The sequence below is a fragment of the Sinocyclocheilus anshuiensis genome, unplaced genomic scaffold (genome assembly GCF_001515605.1).
Source record: "Sinocyclocheilus anshuiensis isolate Anshui unplaced genomic scaffold, SAMN03320099.WGS_v1.1 scaffold509, whole genome shotgun sequence".
NCBI lineage: Eukaryota > Metazoa > Chordata > Actinopteri > Cypriniformes > Cyprinidae > Sinocyclocheilus > Sinocyclocheilus anshuiensis.
The window spans coordinates 57166-75542 of NW_015539853.1; the positions used below are offsets into that span (position 1 = coordinate 57166).

Here is an 18377-nt window from a genome sequence, read left to right on the forward strand (position 1 = left end):
CACTGTGAGTTACATAAACGTAGAATGGAGTGGTATGCTAGCAGAGAAACGCAAATTATTAAAAGAGGTTGAGCCAGATAGATGCAGGCTTTAAACATTAGAATGGAATCATCTGGGTTGATATGCATACAATAAAATGACAATTCAGATGACTACAAATTGCATGCTCAGCTTACATTTGGACATGCATGTGATAGGAATGTAAGTGATACAGGCAATGCATAAAAGCAGCATTTGTTAATGGAGAAAACTTGTGTACCATTAAGTCAAGCTTCAGAAAATGTTAATTATAGGATAATTAAGAGATTGTGATAAGAGAAGGTATTCAGAATTAAAAGGCAAAATCTGACTTGTACTAACAGTATAGTGTAATGTTATTTTGCATTGATTGCACGTACATATTGTCCAAAAATAATGGCAACCTAACTTGCATAGGGAAATGCTACATAATGTGTGGTTTTAACAGTGGTATTACAACATTTGATAACCACATAGACTTCTGATCAAAGGTTTCGGGTTAGTAAATACATTATTATTAATTTTTTTCTTTAGAAATCAACTTTTATTCAACAAGGATGCATTAATCAGTAAAGACATTTATAATCTTACAATTTGTATTTATACGGATTTCTATTTCAAATAAATGCAGTTCTTTTGAACTTTATATTCAGCATTGAAACCTGAAAAGAGAAATGTTTCTTGAGATCATATTAGAATGATTTCTGAAAGATCATGTGACACTGAAGACTGGAGTAATGATGCTGAAAATTCAGCTTTGCATTACAGTAATAAATTACATTTCAAAATATATTAAAATAAAAACATTTTAAATTGTAATATTATTTCACAATATTAGTGTTTTACTGTTTTTGATCAAATAAATGCACCCTTGGTGAGCAGAAGAGACTTAAAACATAATGTTACTGAACCCAAACTTTTGAATTGTAGTGTAAAATGGTAGTGTGAGAGGTAGAGTAATTTTAATCATTTTAATGTGTAATTTCTTGGCAGAAACTACACAGTGCTGCTTATGACTGATTACAAAGTCTGGAAATGTGGTACAGACTTGACATTCGTCCCGAGAGCTTTCAGATGCTGGAATACTTGCAAGTGCTCGTTTAAAGTAAAAATCAAAAAAGACAAAAAATGTAGATGAACATGTAAACAACAAATAATGGTTTTAACTTATGATTAACATCCATTCTGTAGTGGAAGTCAGGAGAACTCTAGGGAAATATGCAATGCACATCTGATACTGATTGCTTGTGACTTCCTCTTGACTTGCATAAGAATGTCTCTTAAATTCTGAAAGATGTGGATGTGGTCTTTTCACCAGAGGTGTTTGGGTTTGAGTAATACAATCCAACAGAGGCCGGGTAGGTGAATGTCTATATTTAGATTTATGCTACAAAATGTTATAATTGCAACTGTTTTCCTTGTGTGGAATATACTCTGATATGTTTTGATGCATTGATATGTTATGATAGGTCGACTACTTGCAAACACCAACACTTGGTTGCACTCATTCCCACCTTTTAAGCTAGCTGCTGGAGTGCATAAAACACTGCCGAAGGTCCTCCATCCTGCAGTTGTAGCGCCTGCACCAATAAGGCTCTACAAATGGATTCACAGTGTGAATGGACGCTAACCCAGTACTGACAGTTCTGTAGTGCAAATAATTTGGCCAGACTGCTGTTTTCTGCCCAATGGGTGGTTTCAAACTGACTGGTGTTTCATAACAGCCAGTTTGGCACTTCAGTTGAAGAGAATAGAGTCAGGGTCTCGGTTGGCCATCTGGGCCATATGTTTAAGAATGTCCTTTTTGGTGATGATGCCCAGTAAACGCCTGTGGGAAAAAAAAGGAACAAGATAAATTATATTGAGCTTACCTAAATATATGTGATGTGTAATAATTCTGACATATGTAAATGATGGACACACTCTAGTTGAGAACTTGAAAACTGACATGCTAAGCTAAGCAAACTAAGGTTTTACCCATTGTGAGTGACGAGACACTGGCGCAGGCCCAGCTTGCGAAAGATGTCCACCACGATGTCCATGGCAGTGTGGTCAGTAACGGTAAATGGGCTGAGATCCATGATACCACGAAGCTTCAACGGAGGAGGACTGTTGGGTGGCTGTGGAGGTGTGTATTCAGTGAAGAAGATTCGGGAGGCACTAACCACACCTTCCTGATGCTGACGAGCATTTTCTGCCAGAGTGAAATGGAGAATAATAAACCTTCTCATGATTGACCTACAGTATAATTCACACGATCCCTATAATAAAGTAATTAATGGAAGAGTTCACTCAAAATTGAAAATGATGTCACCGACTCATTTCTGTCCAAACATGTATGACTTTCTACAGTTACACTTCTGAAGAAAATCTTCTAAAGAATTTTTCATCCAATGAAAGTCAATGGGGTCCAAATTACCTTTGAACTCCATTGACTTTTACGGTATGGACAAAAAAAACTGCTTCACAGAAGTCTTACAGATTTGATATGACATGAGGTCAGAATTTACATTTTTGGCTGAGCTACTTCTTCAGTCCACCAAGATGTTCATCATCAGCAATCACAGTCCAAGATCTAAGAAAGGTGATATAGATAAAAAAGTCCTATATAGAGTTGTAATCTCTTACCAATAGAGATGACCAGATCCCTGCGCTGCACAAAGCCCACAAGTCTCTGAGACTCATGTGAGACAACCACAGGGAAACCGCTGTATGAGGTTTCAGCAATGAGCGACTCGACTTCCTCCACGCTCATCCCGTCCTGCATGATCACGGAGAGTGGGGGGTCACTACGGCGGGGTCGCATCACGTCCATGGCCAGCGTCTTGTGGCTGAACTCCTCCTTAGGCTCCAGGAAGGGGTAACCATTGAGACGGATGTGAGCCTCATAAATACCTTCTCGACCCAGAGCATCTGCCACCCATTTACTAGTCATGGTGGCAGCCATGAGAGGCACAATGTATTCCAGGCCGCCCGTTAGCTCAAACATAATGACCACCAGAGAGACTGTCATACGAGTTACACCGCCTACGAAAGAAAGACAGGCCTGGATAAAAGTACCAGGACAAGCCTCTAACGGCACATTTTTAACAGAAGACAATTTAAATAAACTCTTACCCAGACAGGCAGTAGCGCCCACCATAGCATAGAGGCCGGGGGTGATGCAGTCTGCTCCAGGTGAGCACCAGCCTCTGAAGATTACCCAGTCATGGTGGTAATATGCCAGTTGCTCCATACCCACACCAAGCAGCCTACCTGCAATCGCTCCCACAGCCATACTGGGGATGAAGAGGCCAGAGGGCACCTGGAGGAACATACAGACACAGGACACAACAGTACAGAAAACAGCCTATGTAAACACTAAATTCTTTGAAATAGACAGTGTGTTGACACTTTCTAAGATGGAGGGAGAGATGGAAGAAAGTCAGATAGAACGCATGGATAGATGGAAGAAAGGAAGATATGAATGAAAGGATGGATGGATTGATGATGAAAGGAAGAAATAATGGAAGAGAAAGAAAGAAAGAAAGAAAAAGAAATGGATGGATGGATAGATGCCAAATGAAGGAAGGATGCATGTTGAAAGGAAGGTAGAAAGGAAAAAAGAACAACAGAAATAAAGAAAATTTCTTTAAGAAATGGATTAAAATAACAAAGAAAGGATGGATGGATGACGGAATAAGGAAGATGGATAGATGGAAGAAATAATGAATGGATAAAATGAAGGAAGACAGGAAGGATGGATAGATTAAGAAAGAAGGGAAAGTAGAATCGATGGAAGGAAAGAAGGAAGAATGGAACAGACAAAGAAAGAAATGTATGAATGGTGGAAATATTATTTGACAATAAATGTGAGTTGAGTTAAAAGATGGATGGAAGGAAAATGATAGAATGGATGGAAAAAGGAAGGATGGATGATGGAAGAAAGAAACAAAAAATGAATGGATGGACAGACGGACAAATGGAAGAAAGGATGGATGGGTGGAGGGATGAATGGATGGAAGAAAGATAAAATGGATAAAAAGGAAGGAATGATGGATAGAGGAATGGAAGAAAGAAAGATGATGGATGGATGGAAAAAAGGGTGGAAAGGTTGATTTATAGAGGGAGGGATGGGTGGATAGAAGAAAGGAAGAAAGGATGGATGATGGTTGGCAAGAAGGATGGAAGTTTGGATAGATGAAGGGAGAGATGGATGGATAGATGATGGAAAAATGAAAAGAAGGAAAGATGAGCGGATAGAAGAAAGGAAGATTGGATTGACGGATGGATTTGACCCTGTACCTTCATGCCGAAGGTCACCACTGTTATGAGCATCTTAAAGACCAGGGCCAGTGAGAGCTGCCACATGGCAGTGTAGACATCTTGTCCTGCTGGTCTATCAGGCAGAGCATCACTGCTGCTCTTGGTGACGCTCACATTGGCATAGTTACACAGCTGTGAGGAATCCAGCAAGCCGCAATCGTTGAACAGCTCAGAGATCAGCTCGCTGGTGCTCATACACGTGTAGCTGTTGGGGAATGCCAGCAGAGCCGTGACAGCCGTAACAACCAGCACCTCCAAAACAGGGTAGTGACCCAGCCGCGTGGTCTTACGTCGGCGACACCATGCAATGTTTGCACGGATGAAGAAAGCTCCCCAGATTCCCCCAAAAATACCCAACAGGACAAAGGGTATGAGTTCCAGCAAGTGCCAAGGGGAGTGGAACTCCACGTAGAAGAGAACCAGCCTGCTGTTACCAAACGGGTTGATGGACCGAAGGGTGAAAGCCGCCACCAATGCAGCAAAGAAAGAGCGCCACAGCGTCTTCAGGGGGAAATAATAACTCACCTACAGGATAAAGAGAGAGAGATTCTAGTTATTAAAATTACACTAGATAATGCTGAGAGTATGCAAACATAAGTACTGTATGTTAAGAGTATTCTTGCCTCTTCCAGACTGAACAGAACTCCACCAATCGGTGCTCCAAAAGCTACTGACACACCAACAGCTGCTGCGGCAGACAATACCTAATCAACATACAAAAAGAAGAAAGGCAGAACTGAAACAGTAAGCCAAGCTCATCACACAAAAAGCTTGGATCAACAAAGGCCTCAAATGTAAAAATAAAATGTGATCTTATGTTTGGTCTCGTCGTCATGATGTCAATAAAAAACATTCTCACAATGAGTAAGTTTTAAACATAAAACCACAAAAACAGGCAACCAGAATGTCCTTAGAGGAAAGCCGCAAAAATGTAACAACAAATGTCACTGTTGTTTTAGAGAGAGAGAGATGGGAGATGGAAGTTAGTGCCTTGATCCTTAAAAACACTGATCAAATGCTTGGGGTCGGTTTTTAATATTTTTGAAAGAGGTCTCTTATGTTCATCAAGGCTGCATTTATTTAAAAAAAATACAGCAAAACAGTAATATTATTCTGAGTTAAAATAACTGTTTTCAATATGAATATATTTCAAAATGTAATTTATTCCTGTGACAGCAAAGCTGAATTCTCAGCAGCCATTAATTCAGCCTTCAGTGGCTCATGATACTTTAGAAATCATTTTAAAATGCTGATTAATTCTAATGTGCAAATTACATTTTTTGTGCACAAAAATGCATTAACATTATAAGGTGGATTTACTGTGAGTAAAAAAAGCATCCATCTTTTTTTTCACATTTATTAATTTCATCTACTCATCATACCTCTCGTCTCTTTGCCTCATTCCTGCGGTACTTGGTGAACAGGTGGCATAGGATGTTGCCACAGCAACAGGCCACATGGACCAGAGGCCCTTCTTTGCCCAGACTGAGTCCAGATGACACTGCCAACACCAGGGTGATGGTTTTAATTATAAGAGTCCATTTACCCAGGTAGCCCCTGATAATAAACCCACTCAGGATAGTCTTGATCTAGAGTGACAAACAAGAATTAGGACATTTTAACAGTTGCCTATACTTTGTTATATAGCAATTTAAAAACCCGTGTGTCAAAACGTAATATTAAATATTATATTGGTACTACAATTTTTTGTTTACCTCAGGTATTCCAGAGCCACAGGCATACGGGGCAAAGGCCCTGACTAAAGACACAGCCAGGAAGGAGAAAAGCAGCGCCCAGCACACATACATCAGGTAATTCATGATGTAGGCGAAAGGACCTTCATTAGTACCGACAATGAGCTCTGCCCAGCTTTTCCAGTTAGGGCATTTGTCTCTCTCCTGGAAGGTCGTCTCATTGGAGTTCCAGCAGCAGTGCTCATGATTAAACCAGAAGCCGTTCAGACAAACTCCCTCCTTCAGATCTGTCATCCAATGGGCAGAGATGTCAATGCCACCAGCCAGGGCACCTGAAATCAAACAGAACAGCACATGCTATAAAACGCCACGGCGAGGCCAGATGGTATTTCATAAAGCTCTTTTTAATTTGGTGCTCTATAATCATTCTTCATGATACTTATGCTTTAATATTATAGAAACAAACCAACCTGACATCAGTCCCACGAGCAGCATGAGAAGCCAGCCAGAAAAGGCATCACTGATACTCTTCATCAGAGCCAAGGCGGACTCTTTACTCTTGGTAGCAATCTAACATGAAGGGAAATGGAAGATCACAAATAAACACAAGCGTGAATTGCACCACATGCATGATTCATTTCTTTCTGAGCATAGAAGATGTTTAAAACCCAACAAGATTCGATTGTACAGTCACCTCCCGGTGGTGATCCCGGTCCTTAGATTTTTCTCGGACCCAGTCGATGGTGTTGAAGTCTTCATATGTGCCGACCCCAGGCACTGGCTCATCGAGCAAATCCATCAGTTTAGGAACCCCATTGGACCCATCTCCAGCTCCATATGAACCTCCTGCACAGATGCAGGTCAAAAGTACAAAATAAATAACCGGATGTGACAGTTAAAGGCCTCAGGTGGAATACCAAAATGATCACAAGAGCCCTTTTTCCACCGACAGGATGTTTCAACCAATCTGGTACAGTTTCAAGCAAAAAGGCCAGCAATTTGACCTAGTCCTTTAAACTTGCTTTCCTTGACCTCGGAACCACTAATGTCAGAAGTCAAAGGGTGGGATAACCTCATCAAAATCAACTGCACATCAACTACCATTCAGAAGACTGAAGTCAGCATTTTTTTTTTTTAAAGAGCCGGGTGCACACTATACGATTTTGGCCACGATTTGGCCATCTGAGACAAAATCTAAAGAATAAAAAGACTAAAATCTGAAGTCTTTGGTCATTAGTTTGACATGTTCACCGCTGAGATCAAATTTTTACCTCCGACGAAATTCTGGCAGTGTCAGAAGATTTGGCGCACAGTCCTGCAGTGTGACATCTCCTAAAAGGCCAGCAATTTGACCTAGTCCTTTAAACTTGCTTTCCTTGACCTCGGAACCACTAATGTCAGAAGTCAAAGGGTGGGATAACCTCATCAAAATCAACTGCACATCAACTACCATTCAGAAGACTGAAGTCAGCATTTTTTTTTTTTAAAGAGCCGGGTGCACACTATACGATTTTGGCCACGATTTGGCCATCTGAGACAAAATCTAAAGAATAAAAAGACTAAAATCTGAAGTCTTTGGTCATTAGTTTGACATGTTCACCGCTGAGATCAAATTTTTACCTCCGACGAAATTCTGGCAGTGTCAGAAGATTTGGCGCACAGTCCTGCAGTGCGAACGTCTTTGTCTTCCGTTTTTAAAGACAAGCCATGATCAAAATTAACACTGGAGTTTTCGTTGTTATGGTACGTGTCCACTGGAGCGTAGCAGAGCGAGCGCTTTTAATTCATTTATATAGAAGCTGAGCTTCTCGCTCACGTGCAAGCGTGAAGCTAAACTTTCATAGGAATGAACTGAAAACACTCGCTCTGCTCTGCGCCAGTGGACACGCACCGCTAGCCACCATTTCATTCCTGTGTGTAATGCAGCTCACCTTCACTGAACGTGTCATGGGTTGATTTTTCTTGCACAGGTCTGTTTTGAACGTGTCTTGACTGTCGTTCAGTCTGACATTAATGGCAGCTGAGATCCTACAGTGTGACATGAGAATCATGTTCGTACAGTCTGACAAGCAACAATTGTAAAGGACTATTATAAATTGCACAGTGTGCGCTCGGCTGCATTTATTTTCAAAATACAGTAAAACAGTAACATTATGAAATATTATTACAATTTAAAATGATAATTTTAATTAAAAGTTCTATTTTAATATATTTAAAAATATATTGCTGTGATGGTTTTTATTCAAATTTATTCTAAAGCATCATTACCCCAGTCTTTAGTGTCACATGATCCATCAGAAATCATTCTAATATGCTGATTTGCTGCTCAAGAAACATTTGTTAAGAAACATTTATTATCAATGTTGTGACGACGCTGAGTCTCCTGATCCTGTTGGAGCAGAGAGTGGAAGATTTTGATTGGTTGTCAACCTGTTAATTGATCATTAGTTTGAGTATTTAAGAGTGTTCCGAGTTATTTGGGGTAGGCACTCCCGGTGGGATAGTTCTCTCAGGAGTGTCTCTTTCTGACTCTTTTCTTGTTTGTTCCTTTTGGCATTTCTTATATCATGTAGTTAAAGTTTTGTTGTTACTAATTTAATTATTTTCTTTGATACCCCTAGACTTCCATTTATTGTCACTATTAAAGGGTTAGTTCACCCAAAAATGAAAATTAGCTCATAAATTACTCACCCTCAAGTCATCCTAGGTGTATATGACTTTCTTCTTTCAGACGAATCCAGTCGGAGTTATATTAAAAACTGTCTTTGATCTTTCAAAACTGTTTAATGGCACTCAGTGGGTGTTGCAGTGCATCAGTCCAAAAGAAGTGAAATAAAAAGCGCCCATCCTTAATAAAAAGTGTCTCACACAGCTCCGGGGGGTGAACAAAGTCCTCCTGTAGCGAATCGATGCGTTTTTGTAATATTTAAAACGTAATAATCAATTTAATCTAGCTTGCGCTCACTGTTGTACACGGAAGCAGCTCCGGGCGGATAACGTTGCGCATGCGCCGCTCAGAAGTGACGAACGCGGAAGCACAGGGGAGAGAGATCAAAACAAAACAATGGTCACTAATTATAAGTACAAAACAAGGATTTGTAAAGAAGAATGTTGCAGGATTTTGATATAAGCCAAGAGGAGACTGGTTTTCGTTTGCTAAAGTAAGGAAACTTTGCTTCCTTTGCTCCTGTAAACAAACGTTGGTTTTCACGAGACTCACCAGCGCATGCGCAACGCCGACATCTTACGTCATCCTCCTGGAGCTGCTTCCGTGTACAACTGTTGGCGCAAGCTAGATTAAAGTGATTATTACGTTTTGAATATGGATATTTTTCTTACAAAAAACGCATCGATTCGCTACAGGAGGCCTTTGTTCACCCCCCGGAGCCGTGTGAGGCACTTTTTTTTATGGATGGGTGCTTTTTATTTAACTTCTTTTGGACTGATGCACTGCAACACCCACTGAGTGCCATTAAACAGCTTGAAAGATCAAAGACAATTTTTAATATAACTCCGACTGAATTCATCTGAAAGAAGAAAGTCATATACACCTAGGATGACTTGAGGGTGAGTAATTTATGGACTCATTTTCATTTTTGGGTGAACTAACCCTTTAATTGTTGTTGTAATAGTTTAATTTAATAAAACAATTTGCTTTCATTAGACTTTGTTGTCTGATCGCTCTTATGTTGCAACCTTAAATGAGCGGGTCGTAATGTTGAAAAAAGTTCAGCTGCTTAATGTTTTTGTGGAAAGTGTGATATATTTGTTTTCAGTATTCTATGACTATGATAAATAGAAAGTTCAAAAGAACAGCATTTATTTGAAATGATAAATGGCTTTACTGTCACTTTTGATCAATTTTGCTGAATAAAAGTATTATTTATTTAAAGTGCCCCTACTATGCCATTTTTTAGGTTCCTAATATTGTTTTGGGTGTCTCCTACAATAGGTTTACGTGCATGCAAGGTCAAAAAACGCTTTCGTTTTCTCAAAATATGCCATTTAATATCACCTCATCTTCCAACAATTCTCAAATGATTCATTAGAAGCAGTTCTAAGATTCAGTCTCTCTAAACCCCTCCTTTCCTTGAGCCTACTCTGCTCTGACTGGTCAGATGGCTCAGTCTGTTGTGATTGGTCTACCGCTTACAGCGCGCATCGGAAACGATACACCTATGCCATACTTCCGTATTTTTCCGTAAGTTGCTTGCGGCCGACTAACGTAGAACATAGGTGGGCTAGGGGTGTGCGATATATATCGTCTGCGATAATATCTTAATCATTGTTTTAACGATGTGTGATTTGACGTTATCGAGTATTTTGCAAAAACCTTTCAAAACACCCCTACAGAATGCACGCATACATTACGTGAAGTTTAAACTAGTGCGCGTGCGCATTTAGAATGCGTTCTTTCACTGCATGATTCAGTCTACAATACATTTAGAATGATCACAATTCATGACATGATGGCAGAAAATTTATATATTTATACCATTTCATATAGTTAATCAATATTAAACAAAGAGTGCCGTTTTTTTGTAATGAATGATTACAAATGTGAAATGTGCTAAACAAGAAGTTAATTAAGAGACATATTAGACACCATGAATCAAACGTTTAAATGACTCGGTTCAATCGCAATGACAAATGCATTTAAGAATGATCACAATTCATGACATGATGGCAGAAAATTTATATATTTATACCATTTCATATAGTTAATCAATATTAAACAAAGAGTGCCGTTTTTTTGTAATGAATGATTACAAATGTGAAATGTGCTAAACAAGAAGTTAATTAAGAGACATATTAGACACCATGAATCAAACGTTTAAATGACTCGGTTCAATCGCAATGACTCACTTATTAACAGTGACTTTCTGCCCCCTACTGGCGATTTTAATTTCACATTCAGGGTATCTTTTATTATTTAAATAAGTTCAAACGTTTTATGTTTAATATATCAAAACATTATTTATGCATGTGTAATTGCAGGTTAAATGCATTCATGTAATATCGAGATATTATTTTTTGTCAATATCGCACACCCCTAAGGTGGGCATTATGCAAATGTGTTACCCAGGGAAGTGTAGCCGTCGGATTCAAATTACTGACGACTCGTTTACTGTTCAGAGTCGATTCTTTCTTTTGGGAGACAATAACTCTATTTATCATGCACTTTCGGCTTTCCAACTTTGCACATCATTTACATTCACATACAGCTACATTACACACTGCATGAAAGGCAATATTCGAAATGGCATAATAGCGGCACTTTAAAAAATTCTTAAAGACTTTTGAACAGTTGCTCCAGTCACTTTATTTTAGCTATATATTTAAGTAGCCTATTTAATTAATAAATAAGTATTTATAAGTTATTATTTATTCAAATTATTATTATTACTATTAAATATATAACAGCATTAAACAATAAGCATTATATATTACATTTCAATGCTTCATATATACTTCTTGTGGGCTTTTAGTGGAAAGGGGATAAAGGTTGTCATTTATGGTTTTGCACATTCCTGTTCCAGTGTTCACAGTTCTTCACATGACTTTCATAGAAAGATTTTATTAGTACCAAGAACAGGAAATAAATTACACCACACAAAAAACAAAACAAAACCAGCAATAAAACTAGCTATGGTTAATAATTGCCAAGCTTAATTATATATTATTTACTGCGCCATATAGTGTTCATAATGATTCAAAGCATACAATGTAAAAGTTGTTTATGAATAAACTATCACAAAATGTTTGTATTTAAGCAAAAAATAACCCATATACTGTGTGGAAGTACCAAATCACACAGCAAACACCCTTCAAAGCAATTGATATCAAACACTGAGGAAGTTCAAGGGAAACAGATGGATGTGAAAACCTGACACCACTCAAAAAATGAAACTAGCTACAACAGAAATAACTAGAGGGGACACTTTGATCTCACTGATAAAAGGATTTATATTAGGGGGCGGCAAATACCAAAGTTGTGACCTCAGCGAATTCTCACCACTATTTTCTCACAGACACACAAACACCAGAGACCTATACATTACACATTTGCCCCCAAACCTATATCATATGATGAGAGAATGAAAAAAAAACTATGGGAATCTTGTGAATGACACTAAACAAGAAGAAAATAACATAACTGAATAAGGATAAAACTGGGTGGCAGCTACTCTGGGGAAATAATATGACTTATATTGTCAACTCTCCATGTCATAATTGTCACTGTCACCACTGGGGCGATTTTCCATCGCCTTTGTCTCATCTCACTATAAATGCAGATCTGGCACTCACCTGAGCCATAGTCCCGGTCCAGAGGAGGCACGTCATCAGTGCTGGAGAAGTCCTGCGATCTCCACCATGTCCTCATCGCTGGTTCCGCTCTGCAGGCTGTTGAAGCTCTCGCTGCAATAGCCTGTGTTGTCCATTTTTCCTCCAGAATGTGGAGGACATGGAAATGTCCTTTGACCTGAGTACAAGAGACTCCATTTGAGTTAAAGCTTGACAGGATCCACCCAACTATTAATGTTTACCATGCACTTCTAGATTGAATAGTAACCTAGCTATGATTTACACCATGGCTTTTTAATGGCATATATTATGATTCTGGATTACAAATAACATAAAGCAGATGAACTTTAAATTTAATAGTAATAATTTAATATGAACAGCAGAAAAAAATTTAAAAAGCGTTCTAACTGTAATATAAGTTATTAAAGGTTTATCTTTTTAAATTATTTTTTATCATTGGTTTTAAAGATTTACAAATACAGCCAGAGGAAAAATTAGGATTAAAAATACTAATAAAGAAAAACAAATAAATAAACAAAAACAAAATAAATTAAATTAAAACACTAAAATGTTTACGAAGTATTTATAGCTCTCTTATTTTTCAAATTTGCCTTTAAAGTAAAAAAAAAAAAAACGTATTTCCCCCAATATTTACATTTGTGTGTACTATATTTAGCTAATAAAAGTAGCAGCTTAGATTTAAGGTTTACCATCCGAGTTACTAAACCAAAGCTAATGACATCAGCAAACTTCAGATATGGGTCATTTTAGCTTAGCCAATTAGCTTGCAAAAAACAAGAGCCAAGTTATATATTCGATTGCGTCAAATGGCGTAGAAAGAGCGCTTATAACACACTTCCTAACCTGCTTCAAGCTGTCAGCAATGAGGAACTATTATGACAAATTCCCAAAAATACTCATGGGGCTGGTTAGCAGGATAGCTAAAGGGTTGCATGCAAACCAGCTGTAATTTTCATAAACTTAAGAGCCGTGGCTTAATGGCATCAAAAGGAACAGTTCCAAAACATATTTATAAGGTTAACATGCCGTACATTACCTGTACTTAGATTAAAGTGAAACTACTAAACATTTACCTTGTTTGTGTCACTCAAGCGCCGATGCCAATGACGTACAATCTCCGTTCGACATGTATAGCCGAGTGCCGATACACAAGATTAGACTTCAGTATTCGATTAAGAATGTCTCTCACAGTTGGTTGGTTGGTGTGTCATACCAGAGAAAAATAAACAGCTCATTAGCAGCACATCCTTGTTGCCATCTATAGGTGACAGTGGAAACAATTTGAGCCGACAGTGATCACGCAGCGTGATTACATTTGTTACCACAATTACGTGCTGCTGAACTTCACGGACTTTGTGTTGTCCTGAACCTAATGGACTTTATGTTGTCACGAACCGTATGGACTTTGTTTTATCTCTTTAAACGGCATCAAGACTGTTCCCTATAAAAACATGAAATCATAACAAAAAAGTGATAGTCCACAGATTTTCGAAACAAATATTTAAACAAATTGTGGGACTGGATCACACTGTTCTGTCATTTGGAGCACATACTGAACTTTCACCGGTCACCAGTGTGAGTCGTTCAGCATGATGCGTTACATAGGCTTAAAGTTCTTAAAATTATTAAATTAATTTAGAGTTAAATTTAAAATGAAGCCTATATGAATGTTTAAAATGTTTATCTGCCCTATTACTGATCACCACTTCTTGTAATTTTCCCACCATTAAGTTAATTAATGGTCCTGCTTGTGACAAATAAAAACGGCATGCATAATAAATAATTAATTACAAGACCAAGCAAATGAATGTTGCAATCTTATAGTATCTGTTATATTATTCTGCCTGTGCCATGTTTTATATTCATTTTATTAATTTTATTCATACTTGAAATGACTGATGCAATGGCGTGCAAGATTCTTGGTATGAACAGGCCATATGTTATCTGAGTGAACTTGATGACCTATTGATTTAGAGAGATGAGGACATACTTTTCTCTTAAAAGTTATTTTAAAATTCTGAAAAAGAGATAAGCATCATCTTTGTATTATCTGTTGTCAAATAGCTTCCCTTCAAAATCCCAATATTAAATCTGCACTGTAAAATGACTGCAATTTTAACAGTAAAAGACTGTTCATTGTTAAAACTTGTAAGTTCCATTACTAGATGGTGAAAATTGTAATAAACTTAATGAGATATTTCATGCCATTTTAAAGTAAAATACTGCTAAATGTACAGTTTTTGGAAGTGAAAAGATCAAGTCAGTGGGGGGAAAAGTACATTGCCAGAATTCCATGTGACAGCTTACATTTGATGGTTTTTCATTTTAATCATTATGTTTCTTCTTAGTTATTATGCTATCAGTTATGTATATTGTTACATTGTATGTTGTTAAATGTATATTCATTTTATTATTTTACCTTCTATATTTACCTCAGCTTGTGGAAAAGCTATTTGTGATCAACTTTGATTCATCACATCTGTTATTTCAATTAATGAAGTATAATTTTTACAGTAAATTTAAGTTACATCCATACACATTTTTATCATATTTTGAATGGTAAAGTTCTAGCAACCACAGCTGCCATTTTTACAGTAAATTTCACAGATTTAAGTGGTACATATATTTTTATTATTATAATTTTTTTTAACAGTTTGGTGCATGTAATGTTTTCATTTTTATATTGCAGCACCACCCACATTATGTATAAACTGTAATTTGTTAGACAGCTTTTATGTATACTTTTCTAAATTAATATTTATTTATTTTTTAAATTAATTTATACATTTATTTATACAAAACATTCTAATCATGATGTAAATGTAGGCTACTGTCGATCCCAGAAGCTAGACAACTACACATTAATGCCAGTTTAAGCTTATGTAAACTCTTAAATATTTACTAAACACGTGATTTTATCTTGGCCATGGCCTTGAGCAGAGTAAGAGGGCAGAAGAGACAGATAGACAGAGAGGGTGGGGAGGTAAGATCAGTGTTGGAGGGTTATAAATACACACGATCTTCGCAAAGCTTAAGTAATCTTCTGGACACACTGACATACTGGAGTTTTAGGAAATAACATTACCAAAATGCATCTGCATCACTTTAACCTGGTCAAATTTGGATTTTGCACATTAATCTTGCTAATGCTGATGTACCAGGTGAGTTTACACCACTTTCCAAGAACTTTTTTTGTCACAGTTATTAAGAACACGTTATACCAGGATGTAAAAAAAAACTGCTTATACATTTATCATAATTACTAGGTAACACTTTACAGTTTAATTTCTTAACATTAGTTGCATTAGTTTACCTGAACTAACACTGAACAATACTTAATCTTAGTTGATGCTAATTTCAACACATTTCTTAAAATCAAAATAGTTAATGCACCGTAAAGTAACATGATCAAGGAACTACTGTATTTTTAGGAGCTAACATTAAAAAAGATTGATAAATGATGTAAAAATATACCGCTCACTGTTAATGTTAGCTAATGCATTAACGTTAACAAATGAGACCTTATTATAAAGTGTTACGCTATTAATCAAGTTAATAATAATAATAATAGTTACAATTAATAAATTATTATATTGTATATTATTATTATTATTATTATTACATATGTTAGCAGCATGCATATATGTTCACTACTGACTGAGTAATGTATGTTAGGTATCTACTGTGCCAGTAGTGACTTCTGAGGTGCGATCAGATCTTCAGTCATCACATATACTTCACCGCAAGATACGAATGTCCCCTCTTTGGCGAATCATGGGGTTCAAACCATATGGAGCCTATTGCCATGACAACATAGAATGTACTACAGGTTTATGCAGGTAAGTCACCGCTGTCATCATTTCCTTTTATTTAAAGTCCTAAAACTGCCCTGAATCTGAAAACTGATTATATTTTCTACTCCCAGGAACGGTCATTGTTCGTTTAATGAGCCTGTTCATTCTTAGCGGAGTGGAAACCTGAAAAAAAGTCATTCATGAGTCAACCCAATATATATATCAATTTTATGGCCATAGGCTATGCTTCAAGCACTTTAATTTCTGAACTGTATATAGCACAGTACAAAATGTGTAGAGCATGTGGAGAAATCTGACTTGAAAAGCTACATTGGATTCACTGTATGTTTTATGTTCAAGCCATTTAAAAACATTATTGTTTATGAACAATGATGTTAAACCAGACTTTTGGGTTTTATATTTGACTTACCCTTAACAATACACAATTAACAAAACTGTAAGTGCACTGTAAATATACTTAATCTGTATGAGCATGAGTTTTAATTTCTGTAATGCATTATTAAGAATCACAATGCCGTAAAAGTGCATTTGTTACTGTTTAGAATGTGGACTTGCTGGAGGTATTGTGACTAAAATGTCTATTTTAAGATCTATATGTATGAAATAATTATATTCATGTGATATTTGATATAAAGTACTGTATTAGATAAGCTATGAGGGCATACAGAAGGCCTCAGTCAGTAGTGTCAATTAAAATCTATAGGCACAGGGCCAGTAAGAGAACGTGCACAGCCGCACATATCTTTCTCAGGATGTTCTATGTTCTGAGAAACCCAGTTCTAATGGCAAAGGGCCCTGAAGTCCCTCAGTAGCCACATGTTAGTGAGAGGAGTATTTGCACAAGAATGTACTGTAACAGACTGATGTCATTGTACTGTGAACGACCTCCAAATGGACCCAGAATGCATGTTCCTTTTCTGACACGAGAGCAAAGTTTAAGTTAATCAAATAAATCACTAACAGTTTCATTATTTCAAGTTACGATTCTTATTTGTGATACGGTATCCATTTGTGAAATGTTCATACTTCAATGTGCATTTTTTGGAATCCTTAACACATTTTTTTTTATTTATACTATTTATAAAATATTATATTTATACAATGTATAGACAAATGTTTGTACAAATATAAACAAAAATGTCCACATCAAAAAGTATATGATTTTTACAGTGAACATAATGTATTATCACATACAGTATGCTGATATACAGGTGCATCTCAATAAATTAGTCAAAATTACTCAAATTGTGAAACTCGTGTATTAAATAAATTCAATGCACACAGACTGAAGTAGTTTAAGTCTTTGGTTCTTTTAATTGTGATGATTTTGGCTCACATGTCCATTCCTTGTGAACTTCACTCAAGTTCTTGAATCGATTTTGCTTGACAATCCTCATAAGGCTGCGATTCTCTCGGTTGGTTGTGCATCTTTTTCTTCCACACTTTTTCCTTCCACTCAACTTTCTGTTAACATGCTTGGATACAGCACTCTGTGAACAGCCAGCTTCTTTGGCAATGAATGTTTGTGGCTTACCCTCCTTGTGAAGGGTGTCAATGATTGTCTTCTGGACAACTGTCAGATCAGCAGTCTTCCCCATTATTGTGTAGCCTAATGAACCAAACTGAGAGACCATTTTGAAGGCTCAGGAAACCTTTGCAGGTGTTTTGAGTTGATTAGCTGATTGGCATGTCACCATATTCTAATTTGTTGAGATAGTGAATTGGTGGGGTTTTGTTAAATGTGAGCCAAAATCATCACAATTAAAAGAACCAAAGACTTAAACTACTTCAGTCTGTGTGCATTGAATTTATTTAATACACGAGTTTCACAATTTAAGTTGAATTACTGAAATAAATTAACTTTTCCACAACATTCTAATTTATTGAGATGCACCTGTATAGTTCACCATATTTAGTCTTTTCATGCTTTTCACGTGTTACATTGCCAGTAGGTGGCAACAAGTGACTGTGTCTGTTTAATCATTGAATTGTTCGAACAAACACCAATTCAAACACCATTGTTGTGTATTGCACCGAGATGACCAATGGTGGATTCCACTAAGACTGCAAGTCAATAGTGTCTAAAATAAGTTGCTTATTATAACTATAATAACTTATTATAAGTATTGTATAAACATCAGATTTGCAATCATGTTGTTGGCTAAATAGACTGATTAATTTTGTAAATAACAAGCATCTTGAATCATTGTGACAACAT

General features: G+C 36.9%; 1 protein-coding gene across 1 annotated transcript; it reads right to left on the reverse strand.

Annotated features, from left to right (window-relative positions):
• Nucleotides 1–904: 904 nt before the first annotated feature.
• LOC107684691 (H(+)/Cl(-) exchange transporter 5-like) lies at nt 905–13749 on the reverse strand. Its single transcript, XM_016481015.1, is given in 13 exon segments — nt 905–1846; nt 1996–2212; nt 2647–3045; nt 3136–3322; nt 4303–4848; nt 4947–5027; nt 5706–5912; nt 6039–6349; nt 6488–6587; nt 6712–6863; nt 12327–12382; nt 12384–12501; nt 13418–13749. Coding segments are annotated over 12 exon segments (2424 nt in total). The 5' UTR covers nt 12461–12501; nt 13418–13749; the 3' UTR covers nt 905–1755.
• Between the last annotated feature and the right edge of the window lie 4628 nt (nt 13750–18377).